The following is a 24862-nucleotide window of genomic DNA, read 5'->3' as shown; positions in this document are numbered from 1 at the left end:
GGTGGCAGAAGAAAACCTGCCTAAAATACCCAACATTGTTTCGCTCACAAATTTTCAGTGTATCCAAACGTTGCAACATCCAAGGTTCGCATTTGATTGGCTATCTGTGAGTTTCTTTAATTACTGACTATTACGGTTGCTGACTATCCTTGAGAGAAAGACTAACGACAACAGGGTTGGCTCCAACGTAGCTTTATTCTTCAAGCTCTACTACAATTTTGACCAGAACGGACCTGGCCAGGGCTGGTTCGACCCCGCTCTTCTCTTCTTCTCTTTTCCTTTCTTCTCTCACCTAACTGTTAAGCTTTACAGAACAGTCCTATTTAAGCCTAACGTACATGGATAACGTAATGTCATGAATAATCTAAAGGATCATGTAATCTACTACACTATTGGCTAAGTAGGAATTTCGCCTTTTACAACATTAATTACTTTTAAAGAGTTCCGGTGGATAACAGTTACACAAAAGGACATGACAGGTGGCTGTTACAGTTTAACACTAACAACAACTGTTTACAGGTGACTGAAGGAGAACTGGTGGCGTTTACACTTTGCTGATCTAAGCTTTCTACGTGGAATATTGTATTTTTTTGAGCGTAAGCATGAAAGAACTCGATAACTAAAAATCCTATCGTTACAAAGCTCCTACGATCTGACACTTCAACATCAACTGGCCCTGATCTAATTCCATCAAAATTTAAAAGCCTATTGAGAGCTCTTTGATTAACGTAATCGATTCATTCATTAAAATTAAGCGACTTTCAAGATAAATGGAAACAAAGCTCGCATAACTCAAATCCCTAAGTCGGATAGTTCTTTAGATAACAATGATCTTCGACCAATCTCTGTATTGCCTGTTTTGTCTAAAACCCATAAGAGGATTATACACAACCAAGTTGCTAAGTTTTTAAAAGATCACCATCTCTTAGAGGATACCATTTCTGAATTTAGGAAAGGCCACTCCACAACATTTGTTTATTAAGTATACGTGATGACATATTGAAGGTTATGAACCAGAGCGAGTGCACTCTGCTTGTCATAGCTGACTTCTCGAAGGCTTTTGACACTTTATAGTATAGGTCTGTTCTTGAGAAAATGAAAGCTCTTGGATTCTGAAGGTCATACCTTTAATGGACAGTCAACTACGTCTGTAGAAGGGAGCAGTTTCTTCAAAATGATGACCTTATTTCAAAATCTGTTAGTATTAGCCTTGGCGTCCCACAAGGCTTGATTATGGGTCCCCTCAGTTTTAACCAATATATTGTTGATCTGCAAGGGAAACTTAATTGTACTTGCCGTCAGTATGCTGATGATACAATAATGTATATCAAGCATCAAAGCCTGGTAAACGTACATCTTGCATGGCCTTAGTGCAAGGTAATATGCATAAACTGCAATGCTGAGCGAACGGAGCTAATATGGTCCTAAGTCTTAGCAAAACGAAGTACATGCTACTATCTTCTGGTAGATTCTCTTCTCATCACGAACTTTAAAAACACTGACATTGACCTAAGAGCCGGTACTACATCTTTAGAAGGTGTATTAATGGCAGAACTTTATGGGACCTACATTGACCACTACCTTCAATCAGAAGAAAATATTAAGCAAGTTTCAGCCTCTTGCTATCGCTTTCTTAGAATCTTAAGGAAATTGAGGAATTTTCTTGTATTTAATATTTTTAAGCAGTTAGTTTAGGCCCTCGTAGTTTCCAATTTGTATTGTAATTGTGTTGTTCCTCATAATGTACCACGTTACTTTCTTAAACGCCTACAAAGAATTCAAAAGCATGTGCGAACTTTGTTGTTGGCAAATTTGTTGAAAGGGAGGATATCATAAAGCTAAACTGATTACCCGTTAAAAATGTTAAATGGCATTTGTTGAAGTCAGTTCACTAGGCTGGTCTTTTTTTCATGAATGGTCAAGGGTTACCGGTTACCTCTCCACCAGGGAGACTCGCCACCAGCGAACTCGCCACCAAGGAACGATCTCGCCACCAACATACTTGCCACCAAGCGAAGTCTTCTCGCCACCAATCACCAATAAAGAGATAAACTAGAATAAAGTAGTCGAGGAGAGTAGTATGTTCGAACGAGCACAATTCAAATCAGCCGATACGTTTGTGCGCTTGTCTGTATTTAAATTATGACCTTCAGCGACATGTTAGATGTGTTCCGTTCCTAACTCATTGACATCGAAACGTATCGTGTTTGTCTTTTGCACGTAAGCGAAGAGAAATTGCAAAACTCGATGCGAGGAATAAAAACTTACTTGAGAGAAAATGAAACTTCATGGGAAGAAATAAGTGATGAAATGAAACTCGATAGCAGTTATATTAAAACTAGATGCGAGAAATTGTCAAGTCGATGCGAGAAATTGTAAGCGTCGATGGACTGAAGCTTTCCTAAGGCAACTACAGTTGTTTCCCAAGGAGAGTTAACAGTTCGAACCAATCGATTCCTGAGTTTGTTTGCTTATTTGTATGAAAATTTCGACGTCTGTGATGTTATAAGTTCGAACGAATCGACTCACGAGTTTGTTTACTTATCTGTATGCAAATTTCGACGTCTGTGATGTTGTCAAGGGAACTTATTCAATATTCGGTCGAATTATATTACCCAGTTTCCCCGCGGCAAAATAACAACAAACTTTATTGAATATTAAATCTAGAAGAGCAGCTCATATGTTGATCATGACTTTTGCAGATGTGGCGGCTCCTAAAAGAGCCATTTTTAGCGACCTGGAAACGTCCTAAAGACGCAACCAGGGCGCGGTGGCTCCTAAAAGAGCCATTTTTTGATGTTCCAGGTTCTGCTTCAGGTTCTGGTCGCCGGGCCGTTCAGGTAACTGCAGAGTTTGAGAAGGCGGCGGGCAGAAATCTCGTTGCCGTTAAAGTCTTCTCAGTGCTTGAAGATTTTAGATTGAAGCAGCTGGTACTTCTTCCGCTGAATCCTGGACAGCTTCCCGTCTGACACTAGCCTTATCTGAATGGAGACAAGTCTGGCCTCCTGGTGTAGCAGCTCCACCAGCAGGTAGAATGGCAAGTGGACTCTGTTGTTGGCTCTACTGTTAAGACCGTGGTGCCACGCCTCTATGTCGTTGTTGGTGCGGATCGGCAGCATGAAGACAGACCAACAGGATTGAGACCACATTGTGCTGGTAATCCAGTTCTCCTCCACGTACAAGGCAAGTGCTTCCAGAGCAGTGGTAGTGGCGCGGTCTCTGAGCCGCTTAAACATCGGTGTAATCTTGGCTTCCGGCAGGAAGGGCAGCGCCATGAGTTTTCTAATGTACTTGTAGGTACGGCTGTCTGCGCGGTAGGCTGGCTCCAATCCCAACTCTTGAACCTTATTGAAAAAAAGGAAAACAAATTTTCAGAGATAAGCAGTTAAGCACTTATTTTTAACTACGTGTGTTTCTACTTCTATTAGTATAGGTATGCGTTAAGCTTGATTGATATTATTCAGAGAAGAGCCCTTAGAGAAGGACGGTAGGTAGGTATGGGTTTAATTGAAATTATTGAAATAATGAAAATAGATTTTTAGAGATATGCTGTTAAAAAATTAATATTTTTTAACGTGTGTGCCTATATGAATTCTTTCTTTAGGTATGCGTTACCTTTCTCCACAACGCTTGCGTCCAGTGAAACAGACATCCCTGCAGTGACACGTTGGGCAGCAGCTCTCTAAAGACTTTCCAGAGAGCTTGTTCAAAGTCCAGAGTGATGCTTGTGACTGCTGGAGGCGAAGGAAGTATTCTCAGCACTTCTTGCAACACTGTACGGTAGTCCCGCTTTCTCTTACCAGACATGAGGACAAACAGCAGAGGAACCTGTTTGGCTTGCTCGCCGCTCCTCACAAAGGCGTTGATGGTAAACAGTTTGGTGAAGGGCTGACGACAGAGTTTAAATGTGCCATCAACGTACCAGTTTTTGGCCAGGACAAGCTGCTGCAGTTGCTGGTTTGTTGCGAAGAGAAAGTGTCGCTTGCTGCGGCTACGGACGTCTCCCTTCATGAACCCGGCAGGAATATTCTCTTCGGAGATGTCAAACGCCAAGTCGGTGGGGTCTTCGGGTCTCAGCTGCTGTCTTAAGCGGTTCGCGGCTCTGGCCATGTTTTCAGGTTTGGGCAGTGACGGGCATGGATGTTCATATACCCGCTCCTCCAGAAGCACCTCATTGACGATAGCCGAAGCTGGCCTGAACAAGTTCTCTCGTGCTACCTGTGATAAAGAATAACATACAAAATATGAGTGTATAGGAAATTTGCATATTTTACTCCAACCTTTACTCCTGTGGTCACATCAAATATTTTCGAGTGGCTTCTACTATCTATTAACTAAGATAATTACAAAGTAAAGTGTGAAACAAGAAATTTCTTCTGATTGGCGGTTCGTATATACTAGAAAACCCCATGCCGTAATTTATTTGAACGAACTTCAAAAAAAGTTTAAAAAAATATATTAACTGGTGAACTAATTCACCTAACTTGTGCATTGATTGTGCAGTTTTAACCGTCTTAGCTAGTTTTTTGGCAATTTAACCAGTTGTGTCTATCTGTATATATCCAATATCTGTATAGATCCTATAACGATAGACTATCTCGATGCTACTCTGCGAAGTTAAGCGTAAGTGAGTTTGAGACTCGTGTCTTTAACAACCTTTAGGTCAAGAAATAGAGGGGAGTGATCTTGTTTATTACGCTTTAGAGAAAATACAACATTACAAGATTTAACAGAATTCATATTTACGAACCATTTGTAAGCCCACTTTGATATCCTACTTAAATCAGAATTGAGGCGACCAGCTTATATGTCTGGCTGGTCCACAATTTAAAACAGTGTTATATCATCAGCATAAATCAAAGGAAGAGAGGTGATATCATCAGCAATATCATTGATGTAAATAAGAAATAGAAGCTGTCCTAACAAGGATCCCTAAGGGGACTCTAGAATTCACTGTTCGCCAATCAGAGGATTGCCCTTCAGCTTTGAGTTAAGCAAATAACTTCAAACCATCAATGTAAGGGTAGTTGCCTTCCCAGAGCTTCTAATTAATGCAACAAACCAGCGTTCCACACCTTATCAAATGTCGGCTTAAATCTAGGAAAACAGCACGGGGCTCTCTACCATTCTAGTGGGCTTCATAGATCTTGTGTTCAAAGAAAATCAGCTGTTTATAAATGCTGAGTCACCAGGCCTGAAACCAGACTGGAGTTTATTTAAAAAGAAAAAAATCCCCAACAAAAAATTGTATAAGTGAAAGAAAAAAACTTCTTCACAGATTTTAGATAAACTTGCCACAAGAGAAACAGGACGGTGACTCGTTTTGAATTGACGGTTATCACTTTTAAATATAGGAATAATATTTGCAATCTTACACTCACTAGGGTACTGACCAAGTGAAAAAGACTTATTGATAAATGAGTTCAATGGTTTATCCCTAGCAAGTATTTTTACTGTTTTCAGTCGAATGACCCTCTGAATAATCAAACAAAAATACCACCATGAATATGTCTCCTCTATTTTTCTAGTATTTTCATAAAAAGAGATCCAGTCTAATTCAGATAGTTCTCCATCCATATTTGTAGGGTTGACATTAGTAAAATTCCACACCTGCCTTTTGTAAGATCAACTTTGTTAAGTGACGATATTCTTATTTACGAACATAACAGAATGGTCAGCTGTACCAAGCTGTTTTTTTCTAAGAAACTAAATAATTTTTCATCTACATCGCCATTCCCTGATAGATTTGTAGAGTCGCAATGAGCATTAAAATCTCCCAAGGTAACAATGCAATATTGTTTAGGCAGTTGACAACTTATAGGGGAGCTCGTAGCGCGCGAAGCACGTGCAGCGTAGCCCCGTAATTATACGAAAAAGTAGTAATCCATCAAGCCGAAAAAATTTGGTTGTACGACTGTACGACCGTATGACCGACCGTACAAGGTGTTACTTTTAGCATGCGAAGCCAACTGTACCACGGGCACTATCTTAGCCATTACATAATGGAAGGGTAAGGGAGAAGCTAATGCGCAGGCGCGATTGCGAGTTTAACTTGGACATTAGTATGCGTCAGCAGACACCGTCAGATGACGATAAAATGCGCATACTCGAGCGTCGAGCTGCTGTAGCGTACTGCGGACACACGGTTAGGCATTGCACGAGGGCTTCACGTGGGCTTGTAGATGTGAAGCAGCGTGAGCAAATAATTTGCTACCCGTGTTTTTGAGCGGGAAATCAAACTGGTTAGGATGTAGTTGAACAGTAATTCTCAGTACCTTGCAATTTCTAAACAACTCGTAAGGCAACAATAGCGGCAGAGTTTAAACTTTGTCAACCGGAGGAAACTGTTATAATTCAAGTTCGTGGAGAGAGAGTTTTGAGTGAAAATAGGCTGGATATAAAGAGACAGAGCGACCAAAGAAAGCAACGAGTCAACGGCGTAAAGCGAATACAGAAAATCGCGCAAGAAAGTTAGAAAGGACGCCAAAATAGGCAGAATAGGGCGAGAAGAGCGCGAAAGAGAACAATAAAGGGCATAAGTAAAAGGCAGGTATCTAGCAAAGAGCAAAGCGAGAAGGAAATACAAAGTCGCTTCTGAAAACAACTGAAAAGAGGTCATCAACAAAGAGAAGCGAACTACAAAGGATTCGCGAAAGGAGAGGAGGTAAGTCGTGTCCTATCTGGGTTTTCTCTTACGCTAAGACCCAGAAAAAAATCAAACTTTTTTTTATCAATCGTCGTTTGATACTAGCTTTAGTTTTTAATTCCACTGATCACGTTTCGGTTAAACATTGACTCTGGCATTCATCGCCTAAAAAGCCTCACGCCGGTTCATCGCTCGAATAATATTTCATAGTCTTCGTATTCTTCAAGTCATTTCTTTTTTTTTTCGTTTGAAAGTTTCATCAGTCGTGGTGCTATGGGAAAAGAAGTTATCTTACGTATTTTGTTTTGCATAGAAAGTTTTCGAATGATGGCGAACGGCGAGCGCAAGTTTCTATTTTTTTTCTCTTCAGTTAATTATCACAAGATTTACTCTAAAAAAAATTCGCGCTTTGCCGATGATGTGTTGTTTTACCCTTATCTTTCCCAAAATTGAAATATAATGAGATTGAGTCAGCGATGTTCAAGTTTACATTATGTCAGACGCGGTAATTTGATTTCGACGATATTGTCATGTGAGAACCCGTCAAACATCTGAGAATCAAATTACGGACCGCAAATGTGTTGTGCAAACAAATTCACGGGTTAAATGAAGTTGGTGCTACAGCGGGATGAGTGAATTTAATTGTTTGGTTGTCGTACTTTTCAAGCTTTCTACTCGATTCGTTCGAACTTCAGGAAATGGTTTGTCTCACAAAACATGGAGCACTCTCTCTTCGCTCAACATCTCGAGGCGTTATGATGAAAATGCTTGCGATACGGTATTTTTTCCTTATGCTGGAAACTGAAGAATTAATCTCTGAAATTGGTAGTCATCACATTTTGCGAGAAGCGTCCGAGCTGTGATCGTGCAATTAGACGGCTGTGACTAGGGAACTTAAGCAATGGAAGTTTTCGGGGTGACGGCGACTGGAGTGGCAGAGGGAAGCTGGGACCGATGTAGCCGTCGCCTCCCGCCAAATTCAAAGGAAAAAATTACTTCTTTTAAAGGAACAAGAGAATTAACACTGCTGTGTTATGCTGAAAATTTACTTTCCGACGATGAATTTCTCGTTTTATGGGAAAACTAGACCCTGTGAGCAGGGTAACTGGGAAACCTGGATGGTACTGGATCCTTGGAATCAAGTGTAGTGATACTATGGGTGTCGGACTAGTATACTGAAATAGTGCGCTCAAGTCTGGCCAAGGGCATACACCTATTTCAAAACATAGGCATGCAATGCATGCAAGAGTTACTTTTTTGTAGGGTGGGTGGATTACTTGAAAAATTGTGAGTGATGTCTAGGAGAGAAGAATATTAATGTGGGAAAGAATGAAAATGTCGAATTACCTCACTCACAGGTATTTTGTGGTAGATAATGTGTGTTTTGCGAATAAATGTAACCAAAAATAAACTATATTGGTGCCACGGTTACCTGTTACTACAAAATGCAGACAGCAGACTGCAGACCGGATACAAAATATAGACTGCAGACTGCAGAGTGGGTACAAAATGCAGACTAAGAATCTGAAGAGTTTTTACGTCTGGTATATAATAACATGTCATCTTACAGCTTACCGAGCGTCATGCAATCGCTTTTCTGCGATCCGCCTTCACGATTATTTGCATTATTGTGGAATATTCCTGGCCCATTTCTTGATGAAAATCGATCGCAATATTATTTCAAGCCTTCAATATAGTCTTCTTACTTTGCGCGCGAGTTGGTTGATGTGATGTCTGTACAGATTTTACCAACGTAATAAAAGTAGATGACGTGAATAACAGTGATGGTAAAGCAAGCTTAAAACGGCAGAAATCGCCAGAAAATACGACGGGTACACAGGGTATGAGTAAGTTTTATTGATTTTACGAGAAAAATGTTCATATTTCGAAATATGTTCCTCTCGTAACTTAACACCGAGTCACACAACGCGTGACGCGTTCATGAATTAATCGTTGGCTTTTTCTCGAGACGTGAGCTTGGGCTACCTGTGACAAGACAATTGCGTAAAAAATATTTAACATAATAACATTATACACAAAAAAACACAGGGTTTTGGATCACGTATTTATTAAAAAAGAATATCCATACAACTACAATGAAAACAAACATAAGATTCACTTTTCTGATCGTGAAATTAATACCATTCGTACTATTATCGTAGCTACATTCTTGCCATCAAGTGAATCCAACATGTCGTCTTTCTTCACAAGCAGTTTGCGTCCATTATAGTTATGTTCTTCAGTCTCACGGTAGTACTGTTGTGCAATAGATTGCATAGAGTATATGCAGTTTGGTTTCAGATTTCAGATTTTGCTTTTCACAACAAGTGAACGTTTTTCAACTAAGACATTGGCATACTTAGCATACAAGGCATTCAAGGCTTTCATGGCTTTCAAGCGTTCGCGACTCAATCCGTTCCAAAATTACCGCTCAATAACATCTTTCAGTGTGGATTAGCCGCGATTAATACGACTTGTATGTGCGTCTGTAAGTATTTTGCGCGTTTGCGCCATAATGCTCCAGTAGATCGCAATCCAAATACGTTGAAATACAAAACAACTGACCAAAGAGTTTTATAAGCAAAATCTCGTGATTCGTCACGTGACCCGGCCCTGTCTGTGCATGACAACGTCAATCATCATCAAGATAACACGCGTGATCAGCATGTGAACACCTCATTGGATCACAGTTAGTTGTCATGGCGTTGAGGGCCCAATGACCTCTGGGTACTATTGTGCAATTTTTCCATTTTGTGGCGGAGGAAAAAAAAAAAAGACGACAAAGAAACAAAGGCATTTTATGACTGGGCTACCACAGGTATCCCAGTAACAATCAGTCAAGCAACCCAGATTTTCCTTGGGACAGTTATGGTCCGTTCGACCTCGAAAACATAGATGAAGCCGAATGTAAAGCAGAGTTTCTCGTAGAGAAGAGAGATCTTCCAACACTAAGAGAAGTACTCGGGATTCCACCCGCTTTCAAATGCCCACAGAGGACTATATGCGATGGAATGGAAGGACTGTGCATGCTACTGAAACGGCTAGCTTATCCTTGTCGTTACAGCGATGTGATCACACGTTTTGGAAGACCTGTTCCTGAGCTGTGCATGATCACGAACCGAGTCATGGATTTTATCTATGATGCACATGGCCACCGAATCACTCAGTGGAATGACACTATACTGAATCCCGGATTAATTGAACAATATGCCACTGTCATCACAGAAAAAGGAGAAGCTCTAGACAACTGTTTTTGGCTTCTTTGATGGTACCGTACGACCGATCTCCAAACCAGGAGATATGCAGAGAATCGTTTACCATGGGCACAAGAGAGTACATGCTCTCAAGTTTCAGTCGGTTGCTCTACCTAATGGGCTCATTGCCAATATGTTTGGCCCTGTGGGTAAGTGCCATTTAACAATATTACTTTAACACTGTCTGCAAAAATAGGGGCAGCATTGATTTGAATAAACTGATGCAGTTTTTTTTAAAGGGCATGGCTGAAATTTAATGAAAAGTCATTTGCCTATATACGGCAGTATATAAAAAGCAAATGTAAGACCAAAAGATCACTAATATCACTTCTGTTGCTGCATATTAAAACTAGGAAGCTAGAGGTTGATCAATACAGTAAGTACCTTAAGTTTATTACTTAGCTTTTTTTCTTTACGTCAGAGGGTAGGAGGCATGATGCAGGGATGTTGCATGATTCTGGGCTACTTAACGACCTGGAAGCCTATGCCTACTAAGCAACAGGGCGACCCTGCTTACCCCCTAAGAGTCTTTTTTCAGGGGCCATTCCGAAACCCCCACCTTACTCACCTTGATGGAAGCATACAACAGTTCAATGAGTTCAGTAAGGGTGTCTGTAGAGTGGTTATTTGGAGATATCATAAAATATTTCAAGTTCGTGGATTTCAAAAAGAATCTCAAGATAGGAATGAGCAGCATTGGAAAGATGTACATTGTTTGTTTGTGCACTTCTCCAATATGCTTTGAGTTGCTTGTATGGCAATAATACTGCAACATTTTTTTACCTTGAGCCTCCCACTCTGCAAGACTATTTTGCTGATGTGTTGAAGAAAAGAGAACTTTATCTTCTTATGAATATTTATAATTCGAAACAGTTATGATATGCAATAACTTAAACGTTACCTTACGAAATTTGAGGAGCAGCCTCTCCCAATCAGCTGATTAAAAAAAATGCATATAAACCTATCATGGTCAAGGGTTGTTGGGTTTAGCAGAGTTTATCAGGCACAAATTTCAGACACTTGTTATAAACATATATTCAACATGTACAGTCGAAAAATTTTCACCGATAAACTAACGACAAAATGTTTAAGCCTAATTTGTCTTTTTTTCGTACCAGCTTCTGCATGACTACGTTTCAAAGACCTTGGAAGGTCTGCGTACAGGATATTGGTTGTCTTTGCTGCTGTTTCCATAACAAATTCTTTTTACAGGATAAGGTTGTTAGCCTTAAGCCTAACCCCCATGCCTGGAGGGCCGTGGGACTGTCTTTAGTCTGGACCCTGCTCCTTAACCTTTCCGGCTTGGGAGGCCCTACCAGGGGTGTAAACACCCCCGTCGGCATAGCTCTCGGAGTCGCTGGGACGCACAAGTCACTCAGCTACGACAAGGCAACAGTCCCAGTCTTTGGCAGATTCTGAGAGCATATGGCATTCCACAACGCATTATTAATATCATCAAATGCTTCGATTCAAATTTCACATGTTGCATCGGTCAGGGAGATCTAAATTTTGAAGTTAAAACCGGTGTACGGCAGGGATGTGTCATGTCGTCCATGCTATTCAATATTGCTATCGACTGGGTCCTTTGTCGAAAAATGGAAGATCAGCGAAGAGGCATAAGATGGACCCCTTTTACTATACTCGAAGACCTCGACTTCGCAGATGATTTAGCCCTATTGTCCCACACACGACAGCACATTCAGGAAAAGACAGACCGGCTCAGCATGTTCAGCAACCAGGTCGGCTTGAGAATTAGCTTAAAGAAGACGGAGGCCATGTGTGTTAATGTCTTCCCCAACAAAGATCAGGATAAGAGGACAGGACATTTCATACACCAACAAGTTCACATACCTCGGAAGTGTGCTTTGCCAAGATGGGGGTACTAGTGTAGATATACAAAGCAGACTGAACGAAGCAAGAAATGCCTTTATGAGCTTAAGATCAGTGTGGAGGTCAGCAAGTTACAGCACAAAGACGAAGCTTAGAATCTATCAGAGCTGCGTATTGTCAACTCTCCTTTACGGCTCGGAATGCTGGTGAATGACAGAAAAGAACCTCTCAAAACTAGCATCCTTCCACACAGCTAGCCTCAAGAAGATTATGAGAATCTTCTGGCCTCTGAAAATATCAAACGACCAGCTACTGAGGCAAACTAAGCAGGAGGGTATTCGTACACTTGTCAACAGGAGAAGATGGAGGTGGATCAGTCATGTGGATGCGGAAGGCCAGTAACAACATAGCCAGAATTGCAATGCACTGGACACCTGAAGGCAAACGAAGCAGAGGGCGCCCGAAAACAACTTGGCACAGGACAGTAGAGAAGAGACCAAGGGGGCTCAATTACAGCTGGAGCACCATTGAAAAACTGGCTAAAGATAGACAGGGTTGGAAGGATTTCGTTGCTGCCCTATGTACTACACAGGCATGATGGGTAGTAAGTTCTGCATGACTGAGAAGCCACCAAAGTTTCCAATACGCATTCATCATAATAAGTGAACTTAAATGATTATAACATGAAAATGTAAACATTTCTTTCATAAATGCCATTTTCCTATGAAAGTTAATGAACATAAATTAAATCTCTCTCTGCAAAGTGCCATTCAAAAAGACACCATTGGCTGACAACAACAAATTGAGTTACAGGAATTAACAGTTAATTCCTCTCTTTAGGCAACATTTTTTCCATGAGGGTGAGCAATGCTTGATTCATCTGCTGTTGTTGCTGTAATATCAACAGTGTTTGGCTTTGTTGATCTTTCCTTAACTGTAGCTCTTCCTCTCTCAGAGAATGTTCTAACTTTGCTTTTTCTCTGAGAACGTCTACTGCATCACTGTCAATTCTCCTTTTTTTTCTTTTTGGCTCCTTCCTCTCCATCCTTTCCTCCTCTTTTTCTGGTGTTTCCAAACCGTTCCATAGCCTTAATCCGTGTTTCTTCTGCTGCCTTTTTATCAGCTTCAGCTTTCTTCTTTATCACTGTCAATAGCATGATCTTCTTTTCCAATAAGATATTCAATGATCTCATCAAGTAGCCAACCTCAGCATCTATTCCAGTTGCTTGGATTTCTTCTGACATCCTACTTTGTGCATAACAGTGTCCAACGATCGCGACATGACCGTTTTGCATCTTTAAACTTTGGGTAATCCATTGCATTTAAATTACCAGATATAGAATCCCATAATTGACCCCTTTCTGGAGTGCCCATCTTGTACTGAAAAAGATCGCTGATTGTCATTTCATCCAGAAGAGCCTTGTCATGCTGCTTCGTCTATTCCATCACTGTTCTAGGTAACATTTAGACAAAAAAAAGATTGTCTGTTTTGTTTATTTATGATTGATAGCTGCACATGCAACAGAGAACAGAAACAGGCTAATTTGAAATTCCGGTGTGATTGTTTGGTTGTCCATGAAACATACAAATTTTACTTTTACGGTCTTTTGCCGTCTGTTGTGAGCTGTCTGTTGTGAGCTGTCATTCGCTGCAGCAGGTGTCTCGTCAGTAAGGCCCTGACGTCGGCGTGATGGTCTGGTTTGAGGCACCTTGGCATCTCTGAAGGTAAATTTCGTACCCTCGATTCCTATTCTGATTTTTTGCGCTATAACATCAGCATGTGACTACATCTGTGTGAAGCTCTCTTCATTGCGACAATTGCTCAGTGTCTTAACGACAGCATCAGCAGTCTTCTTGGCAGTGATGACATCCATCTGTTTTCCCTGTAGATATCTACTCAAATTATCAGTGTTTGATAAGATGAGCTTCAAAAATATTAAGCCATAAACAAACTCAAAGTCACAAAATGAGTGGAGAAGCGAATTACTTTCGTTGTGGGTCTTGGGATCGCGATCCTTTGATAAAGTGACCGCCGCCCAGCGACAGGACCATCTAGTGGTACTTAAAGATTTTAATGTAAGCGCAACATCCTCTTCATGAACTTCAATGTCCTTGAATAACGTATGGCACTTGGTACTCCCGTGTAAGAAATTGTAAAGACTCTGGACAGTACCGAGGGCATTACGGAGAGTTTCAATTTCAGTCATGGTATCCTGAAGAGCCAAATTTAAAAGATGACCATAACAATGTACATATATTCCGAGAGGTGAACATTCCTTCATACGCGTAGCAAGGCCCTTGCAAATCCCACTCATGTTCGCAGTGCCATCAAAGCATTCGGCAATACTGTTTTCCAACCTTAAATCCAGCCTATTTATGGGTATTTTTGCGAGTTTGTACAGAACTCCTCCCTCGGTAGAAGCAGTGGGAAAGAAACCAACGAAATTTCTTTTGTCTCACCATTGATAACGTACCTGAGGCACTAGGATACCTCTTCGGTTCTACTGACGTCTGAAGTTTCATCCATGATGATCCCAAAGTAACCACTCTTCCTTACTTCTGTCGTGATTCTCTCAAGCACAAGGTCTGACACTATTGCAAGTAGCTCATTTTGGATGGTGGGTGATGTCCACTGAGCATGCAGCTGGAGCTGCGCCTGGAGTTTTGACTGCAGCCATGGTAAGTCTTTGCATCGTAAATGAAGTAATTCGAGAAAGTTTCCTCTGTTTATATCTGAAACTTCCCAGATATCGTTTCGACTTTCTTCATGGCCTCTAACAGCAATATTTTGCATAGTAGTGAAAATCAAGCACTCGATTATCACTTGTAAATATTTCCTGTTAAATTTGACCTGCTCTTTATGTGCATTGCTTAGTTGCTGCAGAACACTGCTATTCTTTGTTTCTATTGCTTTGAACTGCAGCCACCTAGTCATGCAACTTACATGATTCTCACTTTGGCTGTGTTTTGTTAACTTTGATGGCTTCTTCCAATTCTTGAAAACAAAAGATGCATCCTTTCCAAACTCTATGCAGGCTAAACATACACACACGTCTTTTTTGACATCGTGACTAAGCCACGGATTCTTTTTACACCAGTCAGGCTAGAATCGTCTAGTGAAAGACTCACTGCTGAACTTGGTGCCCGGATATTCGGGTAAAACAGGTTGTTTCGGTACCATTGTCGTCAACGTAGGTGATGTGGAGGACTCTGGCACTAGTTCGACAATCCCTCCGAGATCTGATTGAAAGCCTTTATCTATCGGGGTACTGGGCTCGCGAGGTTCCTGGACGTCTCTCATTGACGCATCAGGCTTAAGTGAATCTTGGTCGATTGATTCACGATCTGGCTGGATATTTGCAACAGATTCGAATGTTGATGAAATAGTACGTTATTCACTCTCTGGACTACATCCAACAAGCGGTGCCTTCTGTGTCTGACCTGGAGATTCGACTGCTGCACTACTTTTAGAGAAGAAACCACTTAATTTCAGCTGTGACGATTCTACCACTGGCAGACATTTCACTTTTCGGCCGCTGTGAACAATTCGGGAATGAGCTTCTACATAGTCGGAGTCGAATTCTTTCTTGCATTCTTCACATTTCACACGGTATCGATATGATCTTTTACAAGACTTCGACAAAGACATACTTCAATCCACCAGATTACACGCACATGCACTCGAGAACTGACATAAATCAACATGGCCATCAACTCGCAGTTCCAGTCCCAGCGCGGTCTTGATTATCACTCCCAGTCCCTCGGCAGAACTCATTGTTCTAACTCCGAGTAATAACAGCCATCCCGTGAAGTAGTACAGAGATCAGTTAGAAGATTAGGCGAGTTGCGGGACGAAAACAAATAAATCAAGATATTAAGTAATAAATATTTTTTACTGTGTCTTTGCCCGAACGGTACATCAGTTTTGCCCGAATAATACTAATTTTTTTCCGAAAGGGGGGGCTGCAGCCCCTCCAGCCCCCCCGCCCCGTACGCTGATGGCTTCCTCAAATCATACATGTCCGTTTTCCCGCTGAAAATAAAAAGAAATGGTCAAAGAAATGAGTTCAAAGTACACCATGGCTGAATATTTTCGTACAAATCTACAGACAGATTCAATTGTTATTCTTACTCACGATTTTGTGCTTGTTGAGTTGGCCATTATCTGCGTTTAGTAAGAAGAGTAACTCACAAGTTAGGACGAATTTAAGGCAAAAAGGAACAGGTAAATCGAGCTTAAAAGTCACCTGTATATTAACAATGAAATCAAAAGTAAGATTTCGAAAAGTAGCATTTGCTAGAGGTCACAAAAATGACCAAAACAGAAAACTAACACTCACGTTTTCACTTTGGTGGCTTCTCAGTCATGCAGAAGCTGGTATGAAAAAAGGCAAATTAGGCTTAAACATTTTGTTGTTAATTTATTGGTTAAAATTGTTAGACTGTACATGTTGAATATATGTTTATAACAAGTGTCTGAAATTTGTGTCTCACAAACTCTGCTACACCCAACAACCCTTGACCATGATAGGTTTATATGCATTTGTTTTTTAATCAGCTGATTGGGAGGGGTTGCTACTCAAATTTCAAAAGGTAATGTCCAAGTTATTGCATATCATAACTGTTTCAAATTAAAAAATTTCATAAGAAGATAAAGTTCTCTTTTCTTTGACACATCAGCTATGCAAAATAGTCTTGCAGGGTGGGAGGCTCAAGGTCAAAAAATGTTGCAGTATTGTTGCCATACAAGCAACTCAAAGCATTTTGCAGAAGTGCACAAACAATGCACATCTTTCCAATGCTGCTCATTCCTATCTTGAGATTCTTTTTAAAATCCATGAACTTGAAATATTCTATGATATCTCCAAATAACCACTCTACAGACACCCTTACTGAACTCATTGAACTGTTGTATGCTTCCATCAAGAGAGTAAGGTGGGGGTTCCGGAATGGCCCCTGAAGAAGGACTCTTAGGGGGTAAGCAGGGTCGCCATACAAACACATCAGTAGCCCTGTTGCTGAGTAGGCATAGGCTTCCAGGTTGTGAAGTAGCCCAGAATCATGCAACATCCCTGCATTATGCCTCCTACCCTCTAAAGTAAAGAAGAAAAACAAAGTAATAAACTTAAGGTACTTACTGTATTGATCAACCTATAGTTTCCTAATTTTAATATACAGCAACAGAAGTGATGGTAGTGATCTTTTATTCTTACATTTGCTCCAAACTTCTAAGATCAAGCAGTAATTTTTATATACAGCCATATATAGGCAAATGACTTTTCATTAAATTTTAGCCATGTCCTTTAAAAAAAACTGCATCAGGTTATTCAAATCAATGCTACCCCTATTTTTGCAAACAGTATGAAAGTAATATTGTTCAATGGCACTTACACACAGGGCCAAACATATTGGCAATGAGCCATTAGGTATGGCAACCGACTGAAACTTGAGAGCATGTACTCTCTTGTGCCCATTGTAAACGATTCTCTGCATATCTCCTGGTTTGGAGATCGGTCGTAAGGTACCATCAACAAAGCCAAAACGGTTGTCTAGAGCTGCTCCTTTTTCTGTGATGACAGTGGCATATTGTTCAAGCAATCTGGGATGCAGTATAGTGTCATTCCACTGAGTGATTTGGTGGCCATGTGCATTATAGATAAAATCCATGACTCGGTTCGTGATCATGCACAGTTCAGGAACAGGTCTTCCAAAACGCGCGATCATATCGCTGTAACGACAAGGATAAGCTAACCGTTTTAGTAGCATGCACAGTCCTTCCATTCCATCGCATATAGTCCTCTGTGGGCATTTGAAAGTGGGTGGAATCCCGAGTACTTCTCTTAGTGTAGGAAGATCTCTTTTCTCTACGCGAAATTCTGCTTTGCATTCGGCTTCATCTATGTTTTCGAGGTCGAACGGACCATAACTGTCCCAAGGAAAATCTGGTTTGCTTGACCGATTGTTTTCCTATAAAACGAGAAATTCATCATCGGAAAGTAAATTTTCAGCATAACACAACAGTGTTAATTCTCTCGTTTCTTTAAAAGAAGTCTTTTTTTTCTTTGGAAAGCTACTCCGTCGCTGTCTGAATGAACAGTTGAATTTGGCGGGAGGCGACGGCTACATCAGTCCCAGCTTCCCTCTGCCACTCCAGTCGCTGTCGCCCCGAAAACTTCCATTGCTTAAGTTTCCTAATGTCCATTTGAGTCCATTGCTTAAGTTTTCCTAGCCACGGCCCAATTAGACGGGGTTCTGGCAATTTTATCTCACAAGTGCGCTGATAAGCACATGGTTAGCGTAAATAATTGTCGTTTCCGGTTTTCGAATTCAAGAGCAGTTTTTGAGAGTCTGTTTCTGTAACCTTCCTGGATATTTCCTGTTAAATTCATTGAGGTTCGGTCTCGGAATTTCATAAGCGATTATGAATGATAGATTCGTATCGGCACCATAATTTAGGGAAATTTTGTCAACACCTTAACAGTCTACAATTCGCGAACCATTTTTGTAACTTGTTTGGATATTCTCTTTTGAAGTCATGAAGTCACACCCTCGGAATTTCAATAGTAATTAAGAACAACAAATCCGTATATATAGCACAAGTGAAGCACATTTTAAACTTTCATACGATTGTAGGAAACTATACTTAATTAACTCTCGATAAATTGGCCTGACATAACTCGTTGATTATTTTATTACTTTGTTGCCCCAAAAGCCCGGCTTGTGACTCTGGAGGTACTGAACTTGATATATTTGATACACGAGGCACCCTTCAAGTAGGAAGGTTAGAATAAAATTGCTTTTATGACCATATATTGCACTTGGTTTACATAGGTATATAATTACTTAAAAAATACCTATTATAGCAGTACTCAGAAGCATAGACATGTAGGCAATATGCTTCTGCTTTATTTTACTGTAAGGGGTTTCTTTTTACGTAACATGTATCCATCCCTTTAATTTCCTCCATAACCTGCATGCAAATAATTTAATTTTATAATTTAATTCAAGATTAAAAAGAAGTCTTGCAGAGTTCTCATTCCAGATTGAATTCAGGTGAAAACATTAGTAAACAAACATATGCTTCTCCTGAATCTTTAATTTTATTGCTCTGGTTTTTTCCACAAACCCTATTTTATATCTCTGTGTGACAGCTAATGATTAAAACCTCAGTGAATAGATATGCCATATTTTAATATTTTTTTAAATTCCATCTTTATGTTTTTGGCACCTACTTTCTTAAAAGTTTGGAGAATTTGGAATTGGATCAACCAATAATCCCCTCATTGATATAGTTCTTAATTCTTATTACTTGTCTGCTTTATATCATACTAATAATGTAAGGAGAAATTCTTTCTAGGTCACCAGTGGGACTTGACCTTTAACTCCCAAGATCTCAGCAGTAATTCTCCTTACTATATCCTATACAGTTCTCGTGATGTTAGTTTGGAGGATTTAGTATTGGATCATCTTATAATCCCCTAACTGATTTTTTTTTTATTCTCATAACTTGTCTGCTTGATATTGTTTTCATATTGTGAGGAGAAATTCTGTCTTGGTCACTTATGGGAGTTAAAGGGTTAAAATGGGGGACTTCATTATGTTGTAATGATTAAAATATTCGTATGTTTTAAAATGCAACAAAAAAATGTGAGGAGAACCTGATGTTATGAAACACTTGCAATGGAAAAACCTGTTGCTGATAGTTGTGTGTACCTACCATTGTATAGGTGTCTTTAAAAAGGTGTTTTTTTTAACACAAGGCAACCTCTAGGGTGGAAGAGTAGAAGACCATAGAATGATGTTTACTTGGCATTTGTACCTAGTGCAATCATATATTCAAGCAGTACTTTACCTGATTACATGATGTCTTTAACCCTTTACATCCCAATATCAGAATGCATATTCTCCATACTGTGTTCTATATATTTCCTAATGTGCTGGCAAGGAGAATTTGTTTAACAATCACGAGGTTCTTCAGTTGATAATCATTTCCTTTATTCTCATGACCCTAATGTGTGACTCAGGGGTGGTATTGAAAGGAGAAATTAGATGCTAGTCACTCTCAGGGATTAAAGTGTTATTAACTGTACACATTTTCATGTATATGCTCCTCGCATTTGTTAGCAACAATAGCTAAGATTGTTAGGAAAGCAAACAAACAAGTGAACAGAAGACAGTGAAATGAGGGAAACTGTAAACTTTACCATGTGATAGAAAAAACATCACAGAATACTTAAGAGGGGAAACTTGAATTGTGCTAGCTAATTTCCTCTGTTGCTGTTCATGTTTTTGATCAAATGAGATTTAACCCTTTAACTCCCAGTTCAAATTTGTAATTCTCTTTACTGTCAACTGTACAATTCTTATAATGTTAGTTCTAAGAATTTAGCATTGGATCAACTAATTATCCCCAAATTTATATTTTTCTTTATTCTCATCACTTATCTGATTGATATTATATATTGATATTGTTAGGACAAATTCTTCCTTGGTCACTCATGGAAGTCAAAGGGTTAATCAGTTGTAGGGTTTGCCTGCAATGTGTCAAATTGCCAGTGTGGACTTCATTCTTCTCAGATGTCAGCTGGTAAAAGATAGATACTTAAAATAGCCGTCCATAAGAAAAAGTACACATCATTAAAAAAAATCACACTGAAGTAGTGGCATGATTGATTTGTGATATTTAGAATGAAGGAAGTAGGAAAAACATATGGAGCTTTTTCCTGTTCACCAGTAAGTTAATTGGATTTTGGATTCTACATTCAAACTGGGTGAATTTAAATTTTTTCATATCATGCTTCATTAAGGTTTGTTTACCTGGAAAGGTAATTGTTATTATAGCTTCACAGATGTGTTTGCTACAATCACAATTAACATTCATAACAAAGTTTCATTTAACATAGAATGTATCAAGAACTCTCTTCCTTTCTCTTCAATACCATTTACTATTCCTGGAACACAATTAAAGGTAGTAGGTTATTTAAAAAAATTATAACTTTTGACTCAGGTAATTATTTGAATATGTTAGTATAAAATTTGGTATTTTCACATGTAACAGGATGATCAAGCTGACAATAGCCTCAAAAAGGATTGAACTCCACTGTAAGAATTAGGTGACTAATTTGGAAACTTGAGCACTTGGTAATTACACCTTGGCTTGCAATTCTGATGATTACAGTTTGCTGAGGTAATTGAAATGTTAGTTCCCAAGCAGGAACCTTCCACTTGACCTGTATAGTCATGTGCTTCGAGATAACTTTAGAAAAATGCATTTGTGTTGGCAGAACTATTGTAGATACAGTACCACCTAGAGACACAAATAAGAGATTTCCTGTAAGCATGAACATTTGGAAGAAGTTATGGTGGTAAATGACCCTTCTTTTGTCAGGATGTATAGGGTCTGATGATTGTAATGTATATCTTTTAGCTTTCAAACTTTCAAATTTGTATTTGTTGTAGCTGTTTACCATATCTATTCTCTGTACCTTAAGCCCTCAAAAGTTGAAGCAGGCGAGTCAATTTGACTTCCTTTGTTTGGAATTGTGTGATTATATAATTTCGCTGTGTAAGTTACCATACTGTAACATGTAACATTATTATTTAGATTGCATTTAATACACTAGCTCAAGCTTTCATTAATGCATGGTGTTTCTTACCAATGGTCCTGCCCAAACTGAACATCAAAATAAGGAATTGGTCACAAGATATGCAAGTTTAAAAGGGTGGGAATCTGGAAAAACAAGGATCCTCCTTTAATTAGGACTGAAATTGATGGTGGCCCTCTTATTTTAATTCATGTTTTTAATTTGACCTGCCTCTTCCCCTGTAATGTTTAGGGCACATAGATGAAGAGAACATTTTTTTGTATTTTAATGCATGAAAGTTAAATTACCAGTAACTGGCATCCACATAGTCACACAAAACAAGAATGTAAAGCTTTAGCTTAGTAGGTTAAAAAAATAAAATATATGAGTTTTGCAGACCATGTCTGACTTTTTATCCTGGCTCTGGATATTTATTCAAATAACATAGTCACTATCAGTCTCATTCACTCTCACTTTCCACTGAGCTTGTGAAAAGATGATAATATCATTATTTCTCCAAATGAAGAAAGGAAAGCCTGCCCTCTTACCACGGATAGTTCTGTTGGGCGTCATCAGTACAAATCTGGTATAATTTTTGCATGAAGGTGATTGTTCCAGGGTAGGCTAACCTTAAAAATTAGTTGTGAAAATTTCTTGAACCTGTCGTTGTACGTCTTGAATGTTTGACTCAATTTTACCTCCCTAACCTAAACTGAATACATAGAAACATGAAATTTATTTGTTCTCCTTTTAAAGTGTGCATCAAAAATTTTGAAGTCATCACAGGCTTAATCTATAGGTTTACAGGAAATCTGCATGTGCATGTGTTTTTTTCATTAATACACATTTCTTTTTCAAAGAATTTTGTTTATCCAGCCTGTGCTGAATTCTGATTTTTCAACTGAATTTTTTTTTTTTTTAATATTTTTAGATCTCCTAGTCCAGTTAATATTATTGTAATTAAAATAATTACATCAAATCTTGCAGATGTTTGGCACATTTTTCCTCTGATCCTCCTAACATTTCACCATGTGAAGGGACTGGTATTGGCTATAAAACTATAGTCAAATTAAAGTTTTTGGCACAACATACGCATCACGTTTTTGTAATAGAATATTGTATCCTTAAAACTAGTTTATCAGAATAAGAATGAGTTACCAGGCACAAGTATGGCTTACAAGATGATAGTTCCCAGGTTTGAAAAAAGTCACTGCCTACTTAAATCGTCAGTTCCTTTGCCCTGACAGCCCAGCCTTATCACAACATTGTCAACAGGAGTGATTAACAAATTATTGATACAGACAAGTGGGCCTATTCCCACAGACATCCTCCTCAATCCTGCTAGCTTACTATGGACGGGCATTTCAAACAGGTGTATATGCCACAAAACTTTTTACATATCAATAAAATGTATTATTGCATTTCATGTTAACATGTTGCAACAACTCCACCTCCCAATAAATTCAATTATTTGCAACCATAAGAAAATACCATCTAAAACTTTTCAACCTATTTAATACGGGTGACCCTAAAAGCCGGAACAGTGGAATAGCGGAATGGCGGAATGGCGGAAAATGACCCCAAATCCTAAAACATGGAACGGCGGAAAATGACCCCAAATCCTAAAACACGGAACGGCGGAAAATGACCTCAGATCCTAAAACATGGAACGGCGGAAAATGACCTCATATCTTAAAACATGGAACGGCGGAAAATGACCCCAAATCCAAAAACACGGAACGGATGTCAGGGCATGTTGCACAAATTTTGTACAAAGACACCAAGCGCTTGGCTCATTAATCTCCACGACGATAACGCGCGTGACTAAAATTAAGTGCTCGAACCCGACGAACTCGAAACCCCCGCTTACTCGAACAAGACCCAATTTCCCTTGGATTTGACCCCATTTTTTCCAGTCATTTGCTAGCAGCAAAAAAAAAGACGGCATGGCGGAAAAATACCCCAAAGCCTAAAAGATGGAATTATAGGCAAGGCCAAAGGATCAAGAGAGCCAAATAAAAATTAAGTGTACCCACACTAATTTCCCCTTAGGAGGATAACTTCCGCGGATATTAAGTCAACACCGGAAAAAATATCTTTGCTCGTAATAATGTTTAATATCATGCTGTGGATGTCCATTAACTAATTTATCAACCTCTCTTTTTTGAGTAAAATTGACATTAGGCCTGTCAGGGTTTGACTTTGTCCACATGCAGTGATGCAATCACTAGCGTTGACTTACTTCTTGTTAACGCAATCTTAACTAAAACTTCGACATTATCAGTGAAAATATATCGAGCTTAAATCAACGAGGAATACCATTATCTAATATTAACGGGACCTGTCAATGTCAGTCATCTTAACACAGGTTTCACCAACTAATCCTAATAATAATAATAATGAGTGAATTTTAGACAAAATATGCTACACGGTTGCTTAATTTAAAAGTGAGAATGATGTTGATTTAAAAAAACTGGAAATAATTTCAGCAATAACTAACATTAACGGGACCTGTCTACGAATCATGTTCACACAGGTTTCGTCTTATACCATAAACAATGGTCGACTCAAGCGACCAGCTCAGAGAGCAAAACAACATGCTTAAAAATATCTCTGAGGAGAGAGATTCTTTCAGAACCGCTCTTCAAATCATGACGAAAGAAATAAATGCTCATAAGAAGAAAGATCTTCCATCACAACCTGTCTCTGCTGACCCTGACGCTGTTGGTCAACTCAACAAAACACGCGGCGTAACAGAAGAAGCTCGAGGAGCACCAAGTCGTCATCAAATGCAGAAGATTCACATTCTGGTGCTAATAACAACAACGAGCATGCAAGAAAACCAGTAACCGTTATTGCAGGTGACTCGATCATCCAACATATTCGTGGCTGGAGAATTTCTAGAGGCAACAAGCTGGTTGTCAAGTCTTTTCCAGGAGCAACCACTGAGGATATGGAAGACTTCGTTAAACCTCTTCTAAGAAAGAAACCTGATAATGTTGTCCTTCATATCGGAACAAACGACCTAAATACCCAGGAACCTAGACTTACAGCGGAAGGCATTGTCAACTTGGCTCTTCAAATTGAAGGTGACGCACCAGAAACCAATTTGGCAATATCGGGATTGATCGCCAGAGCAGATAATAAAGACGGGAAAGTCTCAAGTGTGAACAAAATTCTCGAGAAGTTCTGCCGACAGAATCACTGGAATTTTATTGAACATAACAACATTAATCAAACTCACTTAAATCGGGGCGGGTTAAATCTGTCTAAGTCTGGATCTGCCCTTCTGGCACAGAATTTTTGTAAACATATAGATTAGGTCTTTGCCGTTTGGGAGCCCGATCAGATTCCTGATCCTCCGAGATCTACAGATTTCCTGGATTTCGGACAATCTTCACAAAACACCTACCGTAAGTCAGTTTTTGGACGTGGTTTGGTTATGGCATGTTTAAACATAAATAGTTAAGTATCTCACATCGATGATCTACGTATCTTCACGAGTCAGTCCAAGGGAATTGATATTTTAGCTATAAACGAAACGAAAC

The 24862-nt window shown here is 39.4% G+C and overlaps 3 protein-coding genes and 1 pseudogene across 3 annotated transcripts; 1 reads left to right on the top strand and 3 right to left on the bottom strand.

Moving 5' to 3' along the window:
* Positions 1–2897: 2897 nt before the first annotated feature.
* On the bottom strand, positions 2898–8923 carry LOC131777743 (uncharacterized). Its single transcript, XM_066168933.1, has 3 exons — positions 8789–8923; positions 3616–4218; positions 2898–3344 (listed from the first exon to the last, which is right to left on the bottom strand). The coding sequence occupies exons 1-3, from the start codon at positions 8921–8923 to the stop codon at positions 2898–2900; spliced, it is 1185 nt and encodes a 394-aa protein (XP_066025030.1).
* Positions 8924–8930: 7 nt separating this feature from the next.
* Positions 8931–12328, top strand: LOC136281895 (uncharacterized; annotated as a pseudogene).
* Positions 12329–13514: 1186 nt separating this feature from the next.
* On the bottom strand, positions 13515–14524 carry LOC136281894 (zinc finger MYM-type protein 1-like). Its single transcript, XM_066168932.1, has 2 exons — positions 14222–14524; positions 13515–13943 (listed from the first exon to the last, which is right to left on the bottom strand). Exons 1-2 carry the CDS (start codon positions 14522–14524, stop codon positions 13515–13517), a joined length of 732 nt encoding a protein of 243 aa, XP_066025029.1.
* A 1886-nt stretch (positions 14525–16410) lies between these two features.
* Positions 16411–17797, bottom strand: LOC136282005 (uncharacterized). Its single transcript, XM_066169083.1, has 2 exons — positions 17127–17797; positions 16411–16829 (listed from the first exon to the last, which is right to left on the bottom strand). Exons 1-2 carry the CDS (start codon positions 17509–17511, stop codon positions 16411–16413), a joined length of 804 nt encoding a protein of 267 aa, XP_066025180.1. The 5' UTR covers positions 17512–17797.
* Positions 17798–24862: the final 7065 nt, after the last annotated feature.

The sequence above is a fragment of the Pocillopora verrucosa genome, chromosome 6, assembly GCF_036669915.1.
Source record: "Pocillopora verrucosa isolate sample1 chromosome 6, ASM3666991v2, whole genome shotgun sequence".
In the NCBI taxonomy this organism is placed as follows: Eukaryota; Metazoa; Cnidaria; class Anthozoa; order Scleractinia; family Pocilloporidae; genus Pocillopora; species Pocillopora verrucosa.
Note: the sequence above shows the minus strand (reverse complement) of the source record. Positions and strands in the feature narration are given on the sequence as shown.

Bases quoted from the DNA above. Each gene is read 5' to 3' on its own strand.
- LOC131777743 (XM_066168933.1), bottom strand. From the start codon at position 8,923: ATGCAATCTATTGCACAACAGTACTACCGTGAGACTGAAGAACATAAC. The intron at 4,219-8,788 runs GTATTAATTTCA...TCTTTATCACAG, and splicing joins CTACGATAATAGTACGAATG to GTAGCACGAGAGAACTTGTT. The intron at 3,345-3,615 runs GTAACGCATACC...TTTTTCAATAAG, and splicing joins CGCAAGCGTTGTGGAGAAAG to GTTCAAGAGTTGGGATTGGA.
- LOC136282005 (XM_066169083.1), bottom strand. From the start codon at position 17,511: ATGGAAGGACTGTGCATGCTACTAAAACGGTTAGCTTATCCTTGTCGT. The intron at 16,830-17,126 runs TGTGTGTAAGTG...TTTTCTTCTTTA, and splicing joins ATTGCCAATATGTTTGGCCC to CTTTAGAGGGTAGGAGGCAT.
- LOC136281894 (XM_066168932.1), bottom strand. From the start codon at position 14,524: ATGCAAAATATTGCTGTTAGAGGCCATGAAGAAAGTCGAAACGATATC. The intron at 13,944-14,221 runs GTATCCTAGTGC...TTGGCTCTTCAG, and splicing joins ACGTCAGTAGAACCGAAGAG to GATACCATGACTGAAATTGA.